The 16,959-nt window shown below is 35.0% G+C and overlaps 3 protein-coding genes and 1 long non-coding RNA gene across 8 annotated transcripts; 2 read left to right on the top strand and 2 right to left on the bottom strand.

The window, feature by feature from the left end:
- Positions 1-339: 339 nt before the first annotated feature.
- On the top strand, positions 340-3,759 carry LOC109798533 (GDSL esterase/lipase At5g22810). 4 transcript variants are annotated; one of them, XM_020358860.3, is made up of 6 exons: positions 340-653; positions 1,237-1,504; positions 1,619-1,749; positions 2,115-2,348; positions 2,491-2,746; positions 3,298-3,759. In XM_020358860.3, exons 2-6 carry the CDS (start codon positions 1,267-1,269, stop codon positions 3,489-3,491), a joined length of 1,053 nt encoding a protein of 350 aa, XP_020214449.1. In that variant the 5' UTR covers positions 340-653; positions 1,237-1,266; the 3' UTR covers positions 3,492-3,759. The 4 variants fall into 4 exon arrangements, with proteins under 4 accessions (XP_020214449.1, XP_020214447.1, XP_020214448.1 ...); XM_020358858.3 differs by having other exon boundaries at positions 1,234-1,504; XM_020358859.3 differs by having other exon boundaries at positions 1,099-1,504.
- Positions 911-2,621, bottom strand: LOC114915917 (uncharacterized). Its single transcript, XR_003804143.2, has 2 exons — positions 2,482-2,621; positions 911-2,378 (listed from the first exon to the last, which is right to left on the bottom strand). It is a non-coding gene; the product is annotated as an uncharacterized LOC114915917 (long non-coding RNA).
- A 4,787-nt stretch (positions 3,760-8,546) lies between the features above and the next one.
- Positions 8,547-10,000, top strand: LOC109799097 (recQ-mediated instability-like protein). The gene is made up of 4 exons (XM_020359596.3): positions 8,547-8,764; positions 8,837-8,948; positions 9,073-9,134; positions 9,608-10,000. The coding sequence occupies exons 1-4, from the start codon at positions 8,645-8,647 to the stop codon at positions 9,719-9,721; spliced, it is 408 nt and encodes a 135-aa protein (XP_020215185.1). The 5' UTR covers positions 8,547-8,644; the 3' UTR covers positions 9,722-10,000.
- A 2,132-nt stretch (positions 10,001-12,132) lies between these two features.
- LOC109798872 (uncharacterized) lies at positions 12,133-16,581 on the bottom strand. 2 transcript variants are annotated; one of them, XM_020359292.3, is made up of 5 exons: positions 16,302-16,581; positions 14,587-15,561; positions 13,339-13,386; positions 12,633-13,069; positions 12,133-12,538 (listed from the first exon to the last, which is right to left on the bottom strand). In XM_020359292.3, the coding sequence occupies exons 1-4, from the start codon at positions 16,479-16,481 to the stop codon at positions 12,656-12,658; spliced, it is 1,617 nt and encodes a 538-aa protein (XP_020214881.1). In that variant the 5' UTR covers positions 16,482-16,581; the 3' UTR covers positions 12,133-12,538; positions 12,633-12,655. The 2 variants fall into 2 exon arrangements, with proteins under 2 accessions (XP_020214881.1, XP_020214880.1); XM_020359291.3 differs by having other exon boundaries at positions 12,133-13,069.
- Between the last annotated feature and the right edge of the window lie 378 nt (positions 16,582-16,959).

Here is a 16,959-nt window from a genome sequence, read left to right as displayed (position 1 = left end):
GTCTCAAAAATGAAAGTTAGGGTATTTCAAAAAATGCAAAATAAAAAACTACATTTTAAAATGAATCACTAAAACCATATTTCACATATTTTAGAGTGAAGAAAGCCATTTTATCCCTTAAATTTATCAAAGGGTCAACAACTCAACATTGCTAATGTAGTTTTGGTGATTGCTCAAGCAATAATTGTAGTCCGGCCTCTTTTTAAGAAAAAAGAGCATCACAGTGAATAGTGCTAGAAAAAATCATTAAAAAAAATTGTCCCACCAAATTTTCAACCCCACTTCCCGGCGTAAGAGAAGCAATTAAGCCAAGAGAATGGTCAAATGAGGAAAAGACACCGAAAAAGTTCTATATCAGTGCTATGAACAGAAGGTTGGCAGAGAAAGGTTGTGATCACACTGGTCATAGTGGTGCTGCCACTTGAGTAAATAAGGCACGCAATACAAAACCAAGTGGTTACCAACCACATTAATATGTCCAAATACAAGTTACAACTACGTCCCTTTCTCCATTCTTCCAATTTTTTTTTCCCTTTTAGTTGAGTTCATGTTGCAACCTGTTGTATGAATTTGGTATGGTTGAAAAGTAGGAAGCTAGGATCCTGAACAGCTGAAGACATCGTGTGTCAATAGTACAAGACTTGTACTTACTGGTTAGTTATACTAAAAAGTAACAAATTTATTACTACTATTATTATAATTGTTTATCTTGTTCTTGGTTTTGGGAATACTCTCAGCTTTGTTAGTAACATGCAGATATTTGTTTCAAGCCTTATTGTGCTCTCACACCTTATGGATCTCTTTGATTCTATTTTAAATGGTTTCATTTGAGAATTGAGACTGAAATATTAGTAACATTTCCTCAAGATTGAATGATATTAAGAGGTTACAGCTAAGATAGTTAATATCATATTGCCACCTAAATAATACCATCTCAACAGTGAATTTTGGTAACATTATCCGAGCATGCAACACCCTTTTCAAATTCCTCAAACAAAGAATTCAAATGATGTTTTGAAGTTGTAAGAATGTGAACGAATACATTTTCTATATTGACTTGTATTATACACTAAGTTGGATCATTAATGAAAATTCTAGGGAATGCAGCCATGCCAAACCATATACACTGTATGCACCAGATTCAAAGCAAAAGACTTAAAAGTCCGATTATCAGTTCCCAAAACTGTAACCTATCTCAGAGTCTGATTTCTCTGTATTTTTGCATGAACGAAGAAGAAGCTCATTGCTGAAGAGGAATTGAAAAGAATGCGGTGTTCAAGGTTTTTCTTGGCTTCTTTTCTTCTTGCTGTGGTCTTCAGTGTGACTAATGGACAGCCTCTGGTCCCTGCATTGTTCATATTTGGAGACTCAGTTGTTGATGTGGGAAATAATAACTACCAATTGACTGTTGTTAAAGCAAACTTCCCTCCTTATGGAAGAGACTTTGAGAACCACAATCCAACAGGAAGGTTCTGCAATGGAAAGCTTGCCACAGACTTCACTGGTACCTTCTCTTTTTCCTCAAAATTCTCATTTAGCAAAATATCTTCTCACTAATTCCCTGTTACCAACATCATGTTTTTCAACTTGGATTTGATCTTTGTTTCATTAACTGCAGCTGAAACCATTGGATTTACCACTTATCCACCAGCTTACCTCAACTTAAAGACCAAAGGGAAAAACCTCTTGAATGGTGCCAACTTTGCCTCAGCTGCTTCTGGTTACTATGATTCCACATCAAAACTATATGTAACTACATTTAAATTTCTTAAACTCAAAAACCCATTGTTCTTTTCTTTATTTAGGGTCGTCCGGATAAATTACTCCAAAAACACTTACAGAAAAACAAAAAAAAAACAGAAAGAAAAACTGAAAAAAACTTTTTCATAAGCTAAAATTAGCTTATTTTAGCTTATGCATGAGCTAATTTAAAGCTATTAACTTTTCCAAAAACTTCTTTTAATTTATGTATAGGCTAATTTTAATTTATGGAAAAACTTATTTCAATTTTTCTTCCTACTTTTACTCCTATGAGTATTTCGGAGAAATTTATCTAAAGAGACTCTTAACATCGTGCCATTGGTAAGTGCTAATGTGTGTTTTCCCGGGTGTAGAATGCAATTCCTTTGGGCCGGCAGCTTGAATACTACAAGGAGTGTCAGAACAGATTGGTGGAAGCAGCAGGGCAATCAAGGGCTTCATCAATTATATCTGATGCTATATATCTTATTAGTGCTGGTAGCAGTGATTTTGTTCAGAACTATTACATAAATCCGCTGCTTAACCTGGTGTATTCAACTGAACAATTCACAGACATGCTCATGACAAGCTATTCCAACTTCATCCAGGCATGCCTTTCTCAACCTTGACTTCTTGCCCTATATCATTGATTAAAAATTACCACAGAAAAAAAGAGTTATTTGCCTTTGCCAAAGAACTTTGCTGATTTTGATATGCATTTCTAAATTCTAATAACCATACCTTTGATAGGGTTTATATGCACTGGGAGCAAGGAGGATTGGTGTGACATCATTACCTCCAATAGGTTGCTTGCCTGCATCCATCACCCTCTTTGGTGCTCGTAAGAACGAATGTCTGACTGGTTTAAACAGTGATGCAATTAACTTCAATGAAAAGCTCAACACCACATCTCAGAACTTGCAAAATATGCTTCCAGGCCTCAATTTGGTGGTCCTTGATATCTACCAGCCTCTCTATGACTTGGTCACAATGCCTTTTGAAAATGGTACAAAATCTAATTCTATAAAATTAGTAGAAATGTTAAAGAACACATTTTCTAATACACTTTTTTGAACAGACATTTTCTAATAAGTTGAAATTTGTTTGATTGGAGATCCTATATAGAAGAGCGATATGTCCAAAACAAAGTATCTAAATGTGGGACAAAACTCACTTTACAAGTCAGTTTTGTAAGGTAGAGTTGAATTCAGATTCGCTTTCTTAGGATGGTACCAGAGGGGTGTGTGGAATTGGAGATTGCACATGGGTCTCATACCCTGTTTAAAGTTTTTTAAATAGTGTATTGCTAGCACTTCAAAATTTAGATATAGTTCTTAGATGAATAAAAGTTTGCATCAAAGATCCAACGATCAATGTAAGATACTGAATTGAAACTTCAAAATTCTGATTGAAAAATAATACAAAAAGTACTTAGGAACGACATTCATGTTTTGTGCAATCTAATTATGCTTTGACTAGTGAACTAATCATCTAATGGATTATGAAACAGGATTGTTAATTTGTTTCCAATGTGTGGCCTTCATTGTGTTATCACAGGATTTTTTGAAGCAAGGAAGGCTTGTTGTGGAACAGGGTTGATAGAGACATCTATATTGTGCAATAAGAAGTCCATAGGAACATGTGCCAATGCATCTGGGTATGTATTTTGGGATGGTTTTCATCCCACAGAGGCTGCAAACAAGTTTTTGGCGGATCAGTTGATTGCTGCTGGCATCTCTCTTATATCCTAATCAAACACTTTTAAGGGTCACACTTTGGATTTCCTACATTTGTGGTTGCTGCTGTAGTATGAAGATGGCTTATGCAAAAGACTAAAGGAGATTCTATATGTTAAATTGCATATATCAATAGGTGCATTTATGTTCCTTGTTATTGAACTGAGACTAATGTAATGTCGTCTAAGCTTGACGCGTAACCTGTATTTTATGTGCTCAACAGCTTAAACTATTCATGTGCTGGTGCTTGGTACACAACATAATAAAACACCCTGTTTAGAAATTTGTTTTTTCGTGACATGCAGGATAATAAGAAACTTTCAGGAGTGTGTAGTTTACCAGATAAGTCCTCCCGGGGCTGAGATCTTGTCGGTCCTCAACCCTAGAGGGATACTAAAATGATCTTAGTGTTGCTCATTTTGACCGAACAGTGTTCCCACAGGCCGTTTGAGCTCAAGAATGCAGATGCTACTTATCATTGATGGAAAAAATCTTCCGCAAGCAGATTGGGAGAAACTTTGAAGTGTACATGAATGACATGGTAGTCAAGTTTAATAGTGTGGTTGAGCACATGGACGATCTTGTCGAGGTGTTATCTGAGTTAAGAAAACACAATATGCACTTAAGTATTGAGAAGTGTGTGTTCGACGTAGGTGGAGGAAAGTTTCTAGAATTCATGTTAACTGCAAGGGGAATTGCAGCTAGCCCTAACAAGTGTTGAGCACTTACTAAAATGAAGAGCTTGGCCAATCTGAGAAAAGTTCAATGACTTACTGGCAGGCTAACCTCCCTCTCTTGTTTCCTGCCATGCTTGACTGAGAAGGTAAAGGCTATATTTACATTGTTGAAAAAGAAGAAAGCCTTCGAGTGGACACCAGAGTGCAAGACTACTTTCCAAGGATTGAAGGAACTCTTGTTGGCACCCCTTATCTTAGCGAAGCTCATCCAAGATCTACCACTTTTGCTCTACTTGTCTGCTTCAGATGAATCCTTCAGTACTATTATTTCCCAAGAGAAAGAAGGAGGGCAGGTGTCCATCTATTATATCAATCAAGTACTACAGGGTTTCGAGCAAGGATACTAGAAGGTGAAAATTTTAGCTTTAGTTTTGGTAACGACAATAAAAGTGTTGAGGCCACATTTTGTAAGTCACCAAGTAGAGTTCAAAACCGATTATCCTATTGCTAAGATCCTTAGAAAACTAGAGCTTGTTGGACGCATGATTGTTTGGTCGATAGAGTTGTTAGAATTCGGCTTGGCTTACCAACCAAGAGGCCTTACATAAGCAGAGTGTTTTGTCAACTTCATCAATGAGATGACTACTAAACCTCTGAGAGGGCAGGTGTGGACATTGTTTGTGGATGGATCGTTTAATAAGAGGGGCAGTGGAGCCGAAATTCTCTTGGAAGGACTAGGAGGCTTGGCCATTGAACAATCTTTTCTGTTCGGATTCAAGGATTCGAACACCCTAGCAAAGTTTGAAGCCCTTATTGTGGGAATAAGATTGGCTTTGGAGATGAGGCTAAATACTTGTTATGCAAGAGTGACTTCCTTTATCACGTGGTTGATGAGCTAAAGGGAGACTTCTCGAGATTCCGAATTAAGCATATACCTCGGGAGGAAAATACTAGGGTTGATGTCTTATCTATGTTAATAAGTACTCAACACCCTGACCAATATAAGACCATCACCCAACAAACCCTAAAGGAGCCTAGTATATCTAGTAATGAATACATGCAGATTGAGGGGGAGGAGAGCTAGATGATCTCATCCTAAATTATTTGAAGCATAACCTTGTGCTGGAAAACCCTTCGACAGTTAAGAAACTCAACCTACAAGCAGTTAAGTTCTACGCCCTTGGAGATGAGCTTTTCAAGAATGGGATTCTCGGCTCCCTTACTCAAATTTATCACCAAGGCCTAAGCCAAGTATATCTTTGAGGAGTTGAACCACATGCACACTAGGGAGAGGAGCACGGTAGCTCAAATACTTACGATTGGATACTACTAGGCAACCATCCAACACGATTAAGCTAATTTTGTGAAGAAGTGTATTCCATGTTAGCAATACGACAACCTAATTCACGCTCCTCCCAAAATCTTAATAGTATAGTATCTCCATAGCTATTTGCCATGTGGGGTATTGACATCTAGGGACCATTTTCTCCCACCAAAGGTTGGCGCAAGTTCTTGTTGGTAACAATTGACTATTTCACCAAGTAGATAGAGGTAGAACCACTAGCTTAAATCGCAACAAAGAATGTGTAGCGCTTCATTTGAAAGAATCTTATTTACTGTTATGGAGTACCCTATATCATTGTGACCGATAATGGCAAGCAATTCACGAATAAACAACTTAATAAGTTCTTTGCAAGGCTCCAGATCCAGCATCGTGTTTCTTCTATGGAACATCATCAGACAAATGGTCAAGACAAGACCGCTAACAAGGTTATCTTAAGTGAATTGAAGAAGAGGTTGGGCAGATCTAAGGGTAAATGGGTTGAGGAGTTGTCGGAGGTACTCTGGACTTATCAGTGTACTCCACATTCCACTATTCAAAAAACACCTTTTCGATTAGCCTATGGTATTGATGCAATATTGTCCGTAGAGATCGGAGAAGCTTCTCCCAAAAGAATTTTGTACCAAGATGATGATGGCTTTTCCCATCAAATTGAACTTGACCTAGTTGAAATCATCTGTGACTGGGCTCAAATCTAACAAGAAGCAAGTCTTAGAAGGGAAAACCCACGACATGTTTCTTGGCTAGTTAGAAGAGACTTCTAAGAAGGCAATTTGATATGGAGAATTCAAGATGAAGCTAAGAGGGATTTAGTTGAAGGAAAGTTGTCGACAAACTAGAATAGACCTTTTAGAGTGACTCAAAGTCTAAAATTAGAGCAATACAAACTTGAATACTTATCCGGTCAAGAGATTTCGAGGACTTGGAATTTGTCACATCCCAAATTTTATTATAGTTAATCTTTTATTAGAGTCTTAAGGTTGTAATGAGGTGTTGTACTCTTTTGTACCGTCGGTCTTTTATCCTATGAAAAGAAAGAGTTTTAACCGGAAAGAGTTTTAATGAGGTACACCAATATCATTAATAAACGTTTTACATCGACATTTTGTACAAGTTCATTTTAAAGTTATCGGAAGGGCAGAAGAGAAACCTTTGTTGAGTACGAGTTCTCGCCCAAGTACCTAAACTCAAGTATAAAACCTTGGTACTAAACCCAAGTATAAAACCTTGGTATTGCAAACTTTGGTTGAGTACAAGCTCTCGACTAAGAACCTAAACCCAAGTATAAAATCTTGGTACTAAACCCAAGTATAAAACCTTAGTATTGTAAACTCTGGCCAAGTATGAGTTTTCGACCAAGTAACCTAAAATCCAAGAATAAAACCTTTGTACTACAAACCTTGGCTTAGTACGAGCTCTTGGCCAAATACCTAAACCCAAGTATAAACTTCCATTTTGCCTAAGAAAAGGAGATTCTAAACTATTATTGAAACTCATAAAAGTTGGGAAAGAAGGCATACCTAATATGTACTTGGCTTTCGAGTTTTACGTAGTCAAGAAGGCTAGAGCTCCAAGTTTTTGGAAGCCGGAAGTTTGCTAGTGAATCTCTTTAAGGGTTAAGGGCCCTATTTATATGAGTGGAGCGATTAGGGTGATGAAGCATCACATTTATATGAACCGTTAGATCTTTTTATCATCAACGGTGAAAGACAACGCAACTCTTAGTATTCTTGAGAATGTTTCACAACAAAAACTGCAAAATTTCTTAGGCAGGAAAGCAAACTTTTTGCCAAATTAGCCATACATTGAACTCTTCTCTTAGGAGTCGAAGACTTAGGGGACTTATATACCGGGTAAGTCCTAGGACTGAGATCTTGTCGGTCCTTGGTCTAAAGAGACATTAACATGACTATAATATTGCTTGTTTTAACCAAATAGTATTCCCAAAGGTCGAGGAGTTCTTGGCTTGACTAAACATTTTCCTCCATCAAACCTAACAAAAAGTAATGTTTGACTGTTACATGATAATAAAAAGTTTTGAATACACTTAAATGATCATATTCTTAATGGTAACATTCTCTTACCCATATATACATGCATCTTATCCTTAGAAGGTACGTAATTTTTACACACAACACTTGAACATTCTAATCACTCGTTGACTTAGGCTTCAAAGTCTCTTTTGCAAGTATAATCACTATTTGCAAATCAAAGACCAAAGATCAAAGGCTAAAGAGTTTCGACTAATGATTTTTCAATCAACATTTCTCAACAAGTACGTATTTTTTTTTTCTTTTTATTTATGAACATGGTTGACTCGGACGTCATAAGACATACCTTATAATCCCTGACCAAAAGCCTTAGAATGTGCAGTAAGAAATTGGAGAATAGTTTACTATTTTAATTTTTAAATTTTTTTTTGCTAGTTATGTACTAGTCATTACTATAATTGTCTTAGAACTCTTTCACAAAACTTAAATTTAGATTCCTTTATCCGAAAATGCGATTTATTACTTTATCTTAGTTTAATTTTATATATTATCAATTTAAATTATTTTTACATATTAAGTAAAAAAATTATGACACCGTTAAATTATGTTAAAAATTAGAACCATGAATAGAATAATGTAACTTTAAAATCATATTATATTCGATGGAAAATCCAATACTCAAGTCTTGCTATTAAAGAGTATTTATCATTGAATATATATATATATATATATATATAGAGAGAGAGAGAAAAAGAGAGTTAATCACCTATACACTGTCAGTATAAATTTTTTTTTTTTTTAGTCACTGCTATCGGCGATGGATACTACAGGAACAAATCTAAAAAGAAAATATAAAGTTTTTTTACACGGACAACTAATTATATCTTTTAATTGTGCCATGTTATTGTTAAAAGTAAATGTGTTTATAGTGACATGACATAATTAAAAGATATAATTGGTTGCCAGTGTAAAAAAGTTTTACGATGACATAATTATATATATATATATATATAATTTTATTAAATTGTTTTTTTTCTAAGTAGCCTTTTTTCGCGGTCACCTTAAAATTCTTTTGAACCATAGCGTTAAATCGGACCAATGATGGTACCTCTGAAAATGAAACAGGTATGGTGTTAGAGAAGAAAAGTGAAGGTGGTGATGGATTATAGCTTGGCAGCGTTGAAGCTCTTATGCTCGCAGCTGAAGCATGTTCGAGAAGTGTCCTCTCAGAACCGCTTCACCCTCGGCGCCATCCTCTTCCAGCGCGCTTGGTTACAGGTTTCAACTTCCCTCTCCTCTCCGCCCCCATTCCCTAAACGACGCCGTTTTCACCCTCTTTCATTTTCTCAGGGCCTTCTCGTCTCCGCCTCCGCCGACGGTGCTCCTCTGCTTCTCGACGACGGAACCGGCCTCATCGAGCTCTCCCTCACCGGCGAGTTTCGCCACCATCACTGGAAACCCGGTAAATTTCGCCCCCCCCAAAATCGGGGTTTCTTCTGTTTTCGTTCAATTGAATGTGGGGTTTTATCAAAATTTATAATTGATGTGTGTGTGTGTGTGTTGTGTCTTCGACTGAATCGCTTCAGGGATGTATGTGATGGTGGTTGGAGGGTACGTCGCACGTGCGGGAGAACTTCCCATGATCAAGGTAATGCACACGTGTTTGTTATTTCGGTTTGAGGTGTTTTCAAAATTAATGAATTAAGCTTGAAATTGCTACCATTCATTGCCATTCACACTTGCATACTTAATGGAGTTTGTTTTAGTGATGTTTAAGCAAATATAGTAGTATAGGGGATGATCGGATAAATTTTTTCATAAGTACTTTCAACTCAAGGAAATAAAAAAGAAAAATGGAATAAGATTTTTTATAAACTAAAATTAATTCATGCAAAAATTAATTTGGAAAATTTTTTCATATTAACTTCTCTGAAATATGTTTTTTGACCTGTGTATTAGATAATTTTAACTTTTAGTTTATAAGTTAATTTTAATTTATAAAAAAGTTAATTTCATTTCTTTCTTCATATTTTTCTTTAAAGTGCTTATAGAGAAATTTATCCAAATAGACATGTAGATTATGAGGCAAAATATTTTAATTTGAGCTGAACATTGTAACAGGTTCACAAGATTGTTGATCTTTCATCATCACCTGACCGGGACGCTATGTGGTATCTTGAAGTTGTGGAGGCATACAAGCTGTTCTATCAACCTCTTGTTGAAGAATTTACCTGATAGGAGTACATGATTAAACAGAGAATGTGTATTGAGGTTGACTTCTGACATCTGTAATTTCCCTTCTTTTGGCAAGTTAGAAATAGAGAATTTTCTAAGATTGGGTTGGTATTCACATCTATACATTTCTTTATCCAATGAGAAATTCACCAGCAAAGGGCATTGTAAAATCACTTCTGCATTGATCGAAGTCGGTATTATTTTGGATTTTAATTTTAATTTTATATTTAGGGATTTTATTTTTAATAATATAGGGTAATTAGTTTGCATTATCTTTTACATTTGGTTTGGATTTGGTTATCTTTATCTTACGTTTAGGGATTTTATCTTTATTTTGTTGATTTTTTTATTGATCCTCAAAGCAGACCTATGCAATTCTGGCCATTGGGTAATAATATTATCCTTTTAGCTAGTATCTAAACTGAGTAAAAAGAGGTACTAGTGTACTACACACCTAGAGCAGTACAGTAGGGTTTTCTTTCTTCCCTCTTCACTCTCCATCAGATTGTTTATGAAATATACATATTTGTAATACCAATCCATTTGTTCTCGATGCTTCTTGTATAAATTGCTTCATCACCTATGTTATGAATTTCTCGAGTTATATTATGGGTTTGACTTTTCTCAAGTGAAGGGATGCATTTTGAAAGACCAAGTATAATTATAACCATTGATTATAGAATCAATGATTGAGTTGTGATTAAATACCCGCACATGTAAAATAAATTTTGAAATTTGATTTTCTAATCAATTTTGACTATATTTTATCATCTAAAATGCACCCTTCTCCCTTTAGAATACTTCCATTGAATATAATCAGTAAGAAGTGATAACTAACAAAGCTTTTATGAGAACATCGCATACACAATAAGCCTGTAATTTTCCCCATGTTTTGCGAGTTAAAACAAACCTGGAACATCTATTCAAGAGTGTATGTAATTCCTATATACACTTCAACTCTAACCTAAATTGTACATAGTTTTAAATATCAATTATCGGAAAAAAATATTTTACTAAAGACGGTCATTCAAATTTTTCAGCGAAAATTAGTTGTTGATAAAACTAATAATTATTGGTATCAGTAACATGGTAATCTAAGGATAATCAATACTAGCTTCAATAGTTGAGGTTTGTTTAGTTTCTCATAAGTATTATTCTTAGAAGACAATCATATTTGATGTAGGGTGAAACACTAATCCTGGACATCTCTCCACTAGGGTGGTTGAGAACAAATACTCTAGTTAATAATTTGATTAATAATATTCAATTTTCAGATGAATGAAATATTATTTATATTAATCACCTCTAATTGTTTGGCATATTTCTTTCCATGTCAGGAAAAGATCCATCATTCTCTGTTGGACTGGGACCTACTTAGCAACCATGGTAGTTAACACAAATAGACACTGCTTAGTGAGGCTAAGGTTGTTGTTTAAGAAAAAAATCTTTAAATTTAAATGATTTGAAAATAAAAAAGGTCTAACCATCTTTAAATTAAATTAAAGTAAAAACTTTATTTGCCCCCTTATGATACCAACAATATGCCACCAACTTCAATTCACATCATCTCCATACATTTTCTATTAGTATTATATATCAATAGTCATGACTAATAGAATTCTTAAGGTTAAATAGTTAGTTAAAAAAGGGAAAAGGGTTGATGGCTGGTGGTGGCTATGGTCAACCTTTTAAGAGTTTAGTCTAGATAAATGAAAATTTTTTAAACTGATAATTTTATACATGATTTTTTAAAGAGAATACCAAAAAAGAGAGTCAATTTTAAATCTTAGCCTTGACTCTTGATCCTAAAATAAAATTTCATAGAATTCCAAAATTATTCCTCAGATAAAATTACTTAAAGATCGAGTTCCTCTTGTAGTACTGGTCTTGTTCACGGCGGTATTACTATTTATTCATTCCACGAGCAGCGCACTAACAATTCGCTATGCAAAATATCGTTTATAATACACGGGCTTTCTACACAATCGACTTGCTCTCCATGGTTCTTCTAAATAGTACGAATATCTGTTATGTGCTAGCTAGCATATTGAATGCTGTGTTTTGAGTTATAATTTCAGATAGCAAGTTAAATTCGACAACAAAGTTTGATGAGAGTTATTTCTATAACTAAACATTTGTAAATGCTAACCCACTTTACTTTCTAACAATCTTCTAAATGAATTATTATTATTATTTGAAATGATTTTATAATTTTGAACTATTAGTAGAAAGTGTTGTCAGCACGATTTCACATTTGAGACTAGAATAGTGACTTCACGACATAATCTTGCTGGGTTTCTCCCCCTACTATCTCCATCCTCCTTTATGAATTGTGCTAACCAATTTGTTAATATTGTTTTCGCAATCAACCACTAAACTCACTTTTTTGCAACTTTTGAGACACGTAGGAATTCTAACACAGGAAAATATTCAATCTCTCTTTATATACAATGAACCGTAACCAAAGTTAAAATGTCCAATAAACTCAACAAGCAACAAAGTCTGATGCAGACAAATCAGGGATCAACTCATTCAAAATGGGAACTTCTCCCTACATTAGAGTTTTGTCATTCAGAATTTCCAATCACTCTATAACGAATTGTATTTCTGAAAGACAAAACTCTAATCTTGGGAGAAGTTCCAATCACTCCAAAAGCATCATAAAGTTTACATAACTCAGCGAACTTGATAAATTGAATTTGAGGCTACCCCTGTAATACCAGTAAAGGTGAAAGAAGTGAGGTTTCAACAATACACCAGAAATCCAACTGTCTTCGCCCAGGAAGAGCTTCCCAAGACATAAGCTCAACGCCTGACCTGTATTGCATATAATAATGTCCCATGTAACAATTCTATCAAGCTCGAAGGACCAGCAAAACTTAACCATGAAAACAAAACAGGTTGCATATACCACCCAGACAAGGCAATTTGTATCTATTTGTTTGACTTTAGAGGTTGGGGGTCTTTGAGAGGCTTTGGAGTTCCTTTAATGGCTATATTCATCAAATCAATTTCCACTGCCTCCTTCTCTGCCTTTTCCCTCTTCCTCCTTTCAGACAATTCCTCATTGATGGCATCCGGTTGCACAGTAGTTATGGAGGGCACACGAGTCTGAGGACCTGCACTGATCCATCGATGACTAAGGCACTGAGCAGCTGTTGGTCTCTTTTCTGGGTCAAAATCAAGTAATGGAACAAGGAAGTCAACCAGGTCATTTGTGTCTTGCTCACTGAAATTATACTTCTCCATCAGCACCTTATCCATTGGCCAGAATCGCAACTTGCTGATGTGCCTCAAGTCCCCTTGGCTATTGAAAAATTCTCGGGAATAGCGGCCACCTAGTGCAATCTGAAGGAAGTATTTATTCATTTGCAGTTGAATACAAATGAAAATATCAGCATTCACCAATTTTCAGAATGAAATTAGTAAAATACCCTAATTTTCAGGTTTTTTAAGCAGAATAACTCATTGAAAAACAAACGGATGCACTGCAAGAGAATCTGGAAAATGGTCTCAAATGGAGTTTAAATTTGAATATTGTTTCTTGAATATAAACATGCAAAATTGACAATACCAACAAACTTCAAAATTTATTGCAAAGCAGATAACATTCCTACCTTGCTAGGCATCACCCCAAGAAGCTCCATCATCAATGCCAGGTGATCCTGTAAAACAAATGTTTAAATATCATCAAAACAATCTTTTGATTTAAGTTCAAATTCAGGTAGCCACATCATTATTTTCAAATTTTGTAACATTTGTTTCCAAGAGAATGGGAAGCTTTAAGATATATCTATGTTTAACATACATTGAGCCAAAAGTATTTGATTTACCACAAATAATTGTCAACATTTTTAGTAGGTATAAAGCAAGGAAAAAAAATACTTTTAATAAGGAACAGCAGGGGCTTATAGCCCCAGTGATTCAATGTATCATTATATCGCATTATTTGTCAAAATTTTCACTAATTATCAAAGAAGAATAATGAAGCCTCGTTTCCAAGATCACTGGCAGTGTAACAACAAAATATATTGAGAATGTTGTTACAACTTCTTTGAACATTATTAAGTCATGGAATAGCCAATTGATGATTCCAAAATGCCTATGGACACAAGCAACTTTCTTTGAAGAAAAGTCATGATCTAGTAGGCAGTAGCATGACTTTACAGACTGGAAGCTAAGGCCTCTGTTTCATTCTTCAGAAAGCAAAGATGAGTAGAGTTTAATATCCTTAATAGGAGTGTAGGACAAAATTCACTCTTTAATTAAAATTATTCTGCTTACAGAAGTTAGCAATCTTCCCAATGATTTTTCTTATTTTTCAAATCCAAGTCGAACTCCAAATAATGCTGATATAAATGAAAAAGAATTAAGACATAAGCATGATAATATAATTGGTGTAAACAGTAAAAGAGAAATAACATGTTTAGGTGGAAAAATTCTATTCAACTATCACAGGCATGTCCCTTTGTATTATTGTTCCAGGCCCCAGGGCACATAATATATTTCATATTGTCAAATTAGTAATTACAATTCTATAGTTTAGGCAAGGCTTTCAGCAACATAATTTTCGAATTTCTATCCAGATATAAGTATATTTTACTCGGCCTTTTCGTGGTGTTTAATTGTTTCCAAAAGATTGCATTTGCCTTTTTTTTCTTTTCAAAAAACAAATATCTAAAGTCAGCAGAAGTATGCTTTCCTGCATTCACCAGCATATGTTAAGGACAAAAGAAATATAACTCTGTTCAGAAAACAAATTTTCAAAGTCCAAAAAATGGGGGAAAAAATATTGCAAGCATCAAATGATGATAGCACAAATAAAGTGACCCTGCATTTTTTTAGTACAAAACAGGTGCATTTACCTCATCTCTATCATAGTTGTCACCACTGTGAGGATCAAAAAGAACATCACCAGTGACAAGCTCAAAGCAAATGCAAGCAAAGGACCATAAATCTGCGGGGGTAGAGTATTTAGATCCAAGAAGAACCTCAGGACACCTGTATTGCCTTGTCTGTATATCATTTGTGAATTGTTTATAAGTCCAACAAGCACTACCAAAATCAACCAGCTTGCACTTACGATCAACAGCTCCCAGCAACTTCTTTCTCATGGAACGGCTACCTCTCCTATGACCTTGACTTCCTTGTGAATCATCTTTTTCAAAATTCTCTGTTGATTCATCTTTAATCAGAGAACCATTAGGTTTATCTTCAAAAAATTCCACAATTGATTTCACAGTATTGCCACAATCTTCTTGCCCAGGTCCTTTATAATCCACAGCTTCCTCTGAACTTCCCATCTCAACACAGCCTTGAGCTACCTTGGCATTTCTCTGCATTTTCTTTTTCTGGTTCTTTGTCGGATCTCCATTCAAAATTTTATTGTCTTGGTTAGTCTCATTATTAGACACAGCCATATCCTCAGTGTTTGGAAGGATGATTGGAGCACCTGATTTCCTAGGATCTTTAGATGGATCTATCAGTGACAGAAGCAACACATTCTCCGGCTTCAAATCAGTGTGTATGATAGAAAGCTCACGATGCAAGTAATCCAAGCCCACCAAAATATGAAAACAGATTTCTTTAACCATGGAGAGAGGAAGGCCGTGAAAGTCACTAAATTTGATAAGGGTGAGAAGATTGTCACCCAGGAATTCAAAAACCATACACACATGCTGGCCATTAGGCCCTGAATGCTTAAAATGATCCAAAAGCTTCACAACACATTTCTTATCATTCAAGTCCCCCTCAGCTATTTGTTTGAGAATCTTGATTTCATCCATTGCAGCTTCAGTGTAGTGCTGCGCACTCTTCTGAATTTTAAGGGCTACATAACGCTACAAACAAAAAACTTTCCCACATTAAGAGAGCTAAAACTTCAAGTTTCAAAATTTAAAAACAGCAAGAAGTGAATTACGATGGGTGTTTGGTTTGTTAATTTGTGTCACATTTTCATTTTCACTTGACACATTTTTGCTAATAAAAGTTGGAAGGAAAAATGAGATAAGCTTCTCTATAAACTAAAATTAGCTTGCTTATGCATAAACAAATTTATAGAAGCTCTCTCTTATTAGCTTCTCTAAAATATTATTTCTAACTTATATATAAACTAGTTTTAACTTACGCAAAAACTTATTTAGATTTTTCTTTCTATATTTTTCTTCTTCTTCTAAAAGTGCTTCAATAAAAGTTTATCCAAACACCTAACAATGTAAAGACATCCAATCACAACTTGTCATACATAGTAAGTTTGTCGAATTTTACACTAATTACCTAAAAGGATAAACCTACCGTGATATCTAATTGCCTGTTACTTGTTAGTGTAAAACATTTTACCCAACGGTGCATAGAAATTAAGCTCTAAAACACAAAAGTGTCGCATAATTTTCCTAAGGTAAAGGTTTTGTGAAGTCTCTTCTCACCATTCCCTCCGCAACAAAAAATGGAAACAAAGTAAATTTCACTTTAACAGGGAAGCAGCTAAACTCAACGGAGTGACCAAAGTAGAAAAAACTCTAACGACGCATAATGTAGGGAATTATAAAGAGCGAGAAGAAGGGGCGAGAAATGGAGGCACCGAATTGAGAGTGTCGGAAGCGAGCCAGACGGTGGAGAAATGGCCCCAACCGAGTTTGGAGTGCACGACGTAGCGGCCATTGTTGAATGTGTCTCCGATTTCAACTGTATGGTACCCTCCGCGCCTATAATCCGCCATGCATTCCTCTTCTGAACTGTATTCATCACTTATCTTCTCCATCGGAGTTAGGGTTTTTCAGGTTCACCGCCAAAATAAACCAACGGAGTTTCAGAGTGAGGGAACAGGGACGCTTCTTAAGTGTAACCATTAACTAATTAAAAACTAAAAATGAAAAACAATATATATTTTATTTTTATTTTTATTTTTATTTTTTGTGAGTGAATGGGACATCATCATCATCATAGTGAAATAAAATTCATTGACACTAGACAGGTTTCTCTCACCTGCATTAATTTCCAACTATTAAACTCTTTTACAACATAAGTCAACACTTAATTAACGCATTGGAAAAACGTTTTTATTTTTTAATATTTCAAAATATTATCTCCATTCTTTTACATTGCTCGTTTAAAATACAAAAAAAAAACGTAATAATTTTTATTTTATTTTGTAAAATGATTTTAATTTTTATTTTATTTTTCATTTTTTTTTCATAATGAAGACATATCAGTTGTGATGTTTAAACTTTAAATTAAAT

This window comes from Cajanus cajan, chromosome 8 (assembly GCF_000230855.2).
Source record: "Cajanus cajan strain Asha chromosome 8, NIPB_CcT2T_4, whole genome shotgun sequence".
NCBI classification, from domain to species: Eukaryota; Viridiplantae; Streptophyta; class Magnoliopsida; order Fabales; family Fabaceae; genus Cajanus; species Cajanus cajan.
The sequence above is the reverse complement of the archived record's forward strand: the minus strand, read 5'-3'. Positions and strand labels throughout refer to the sequence as shown.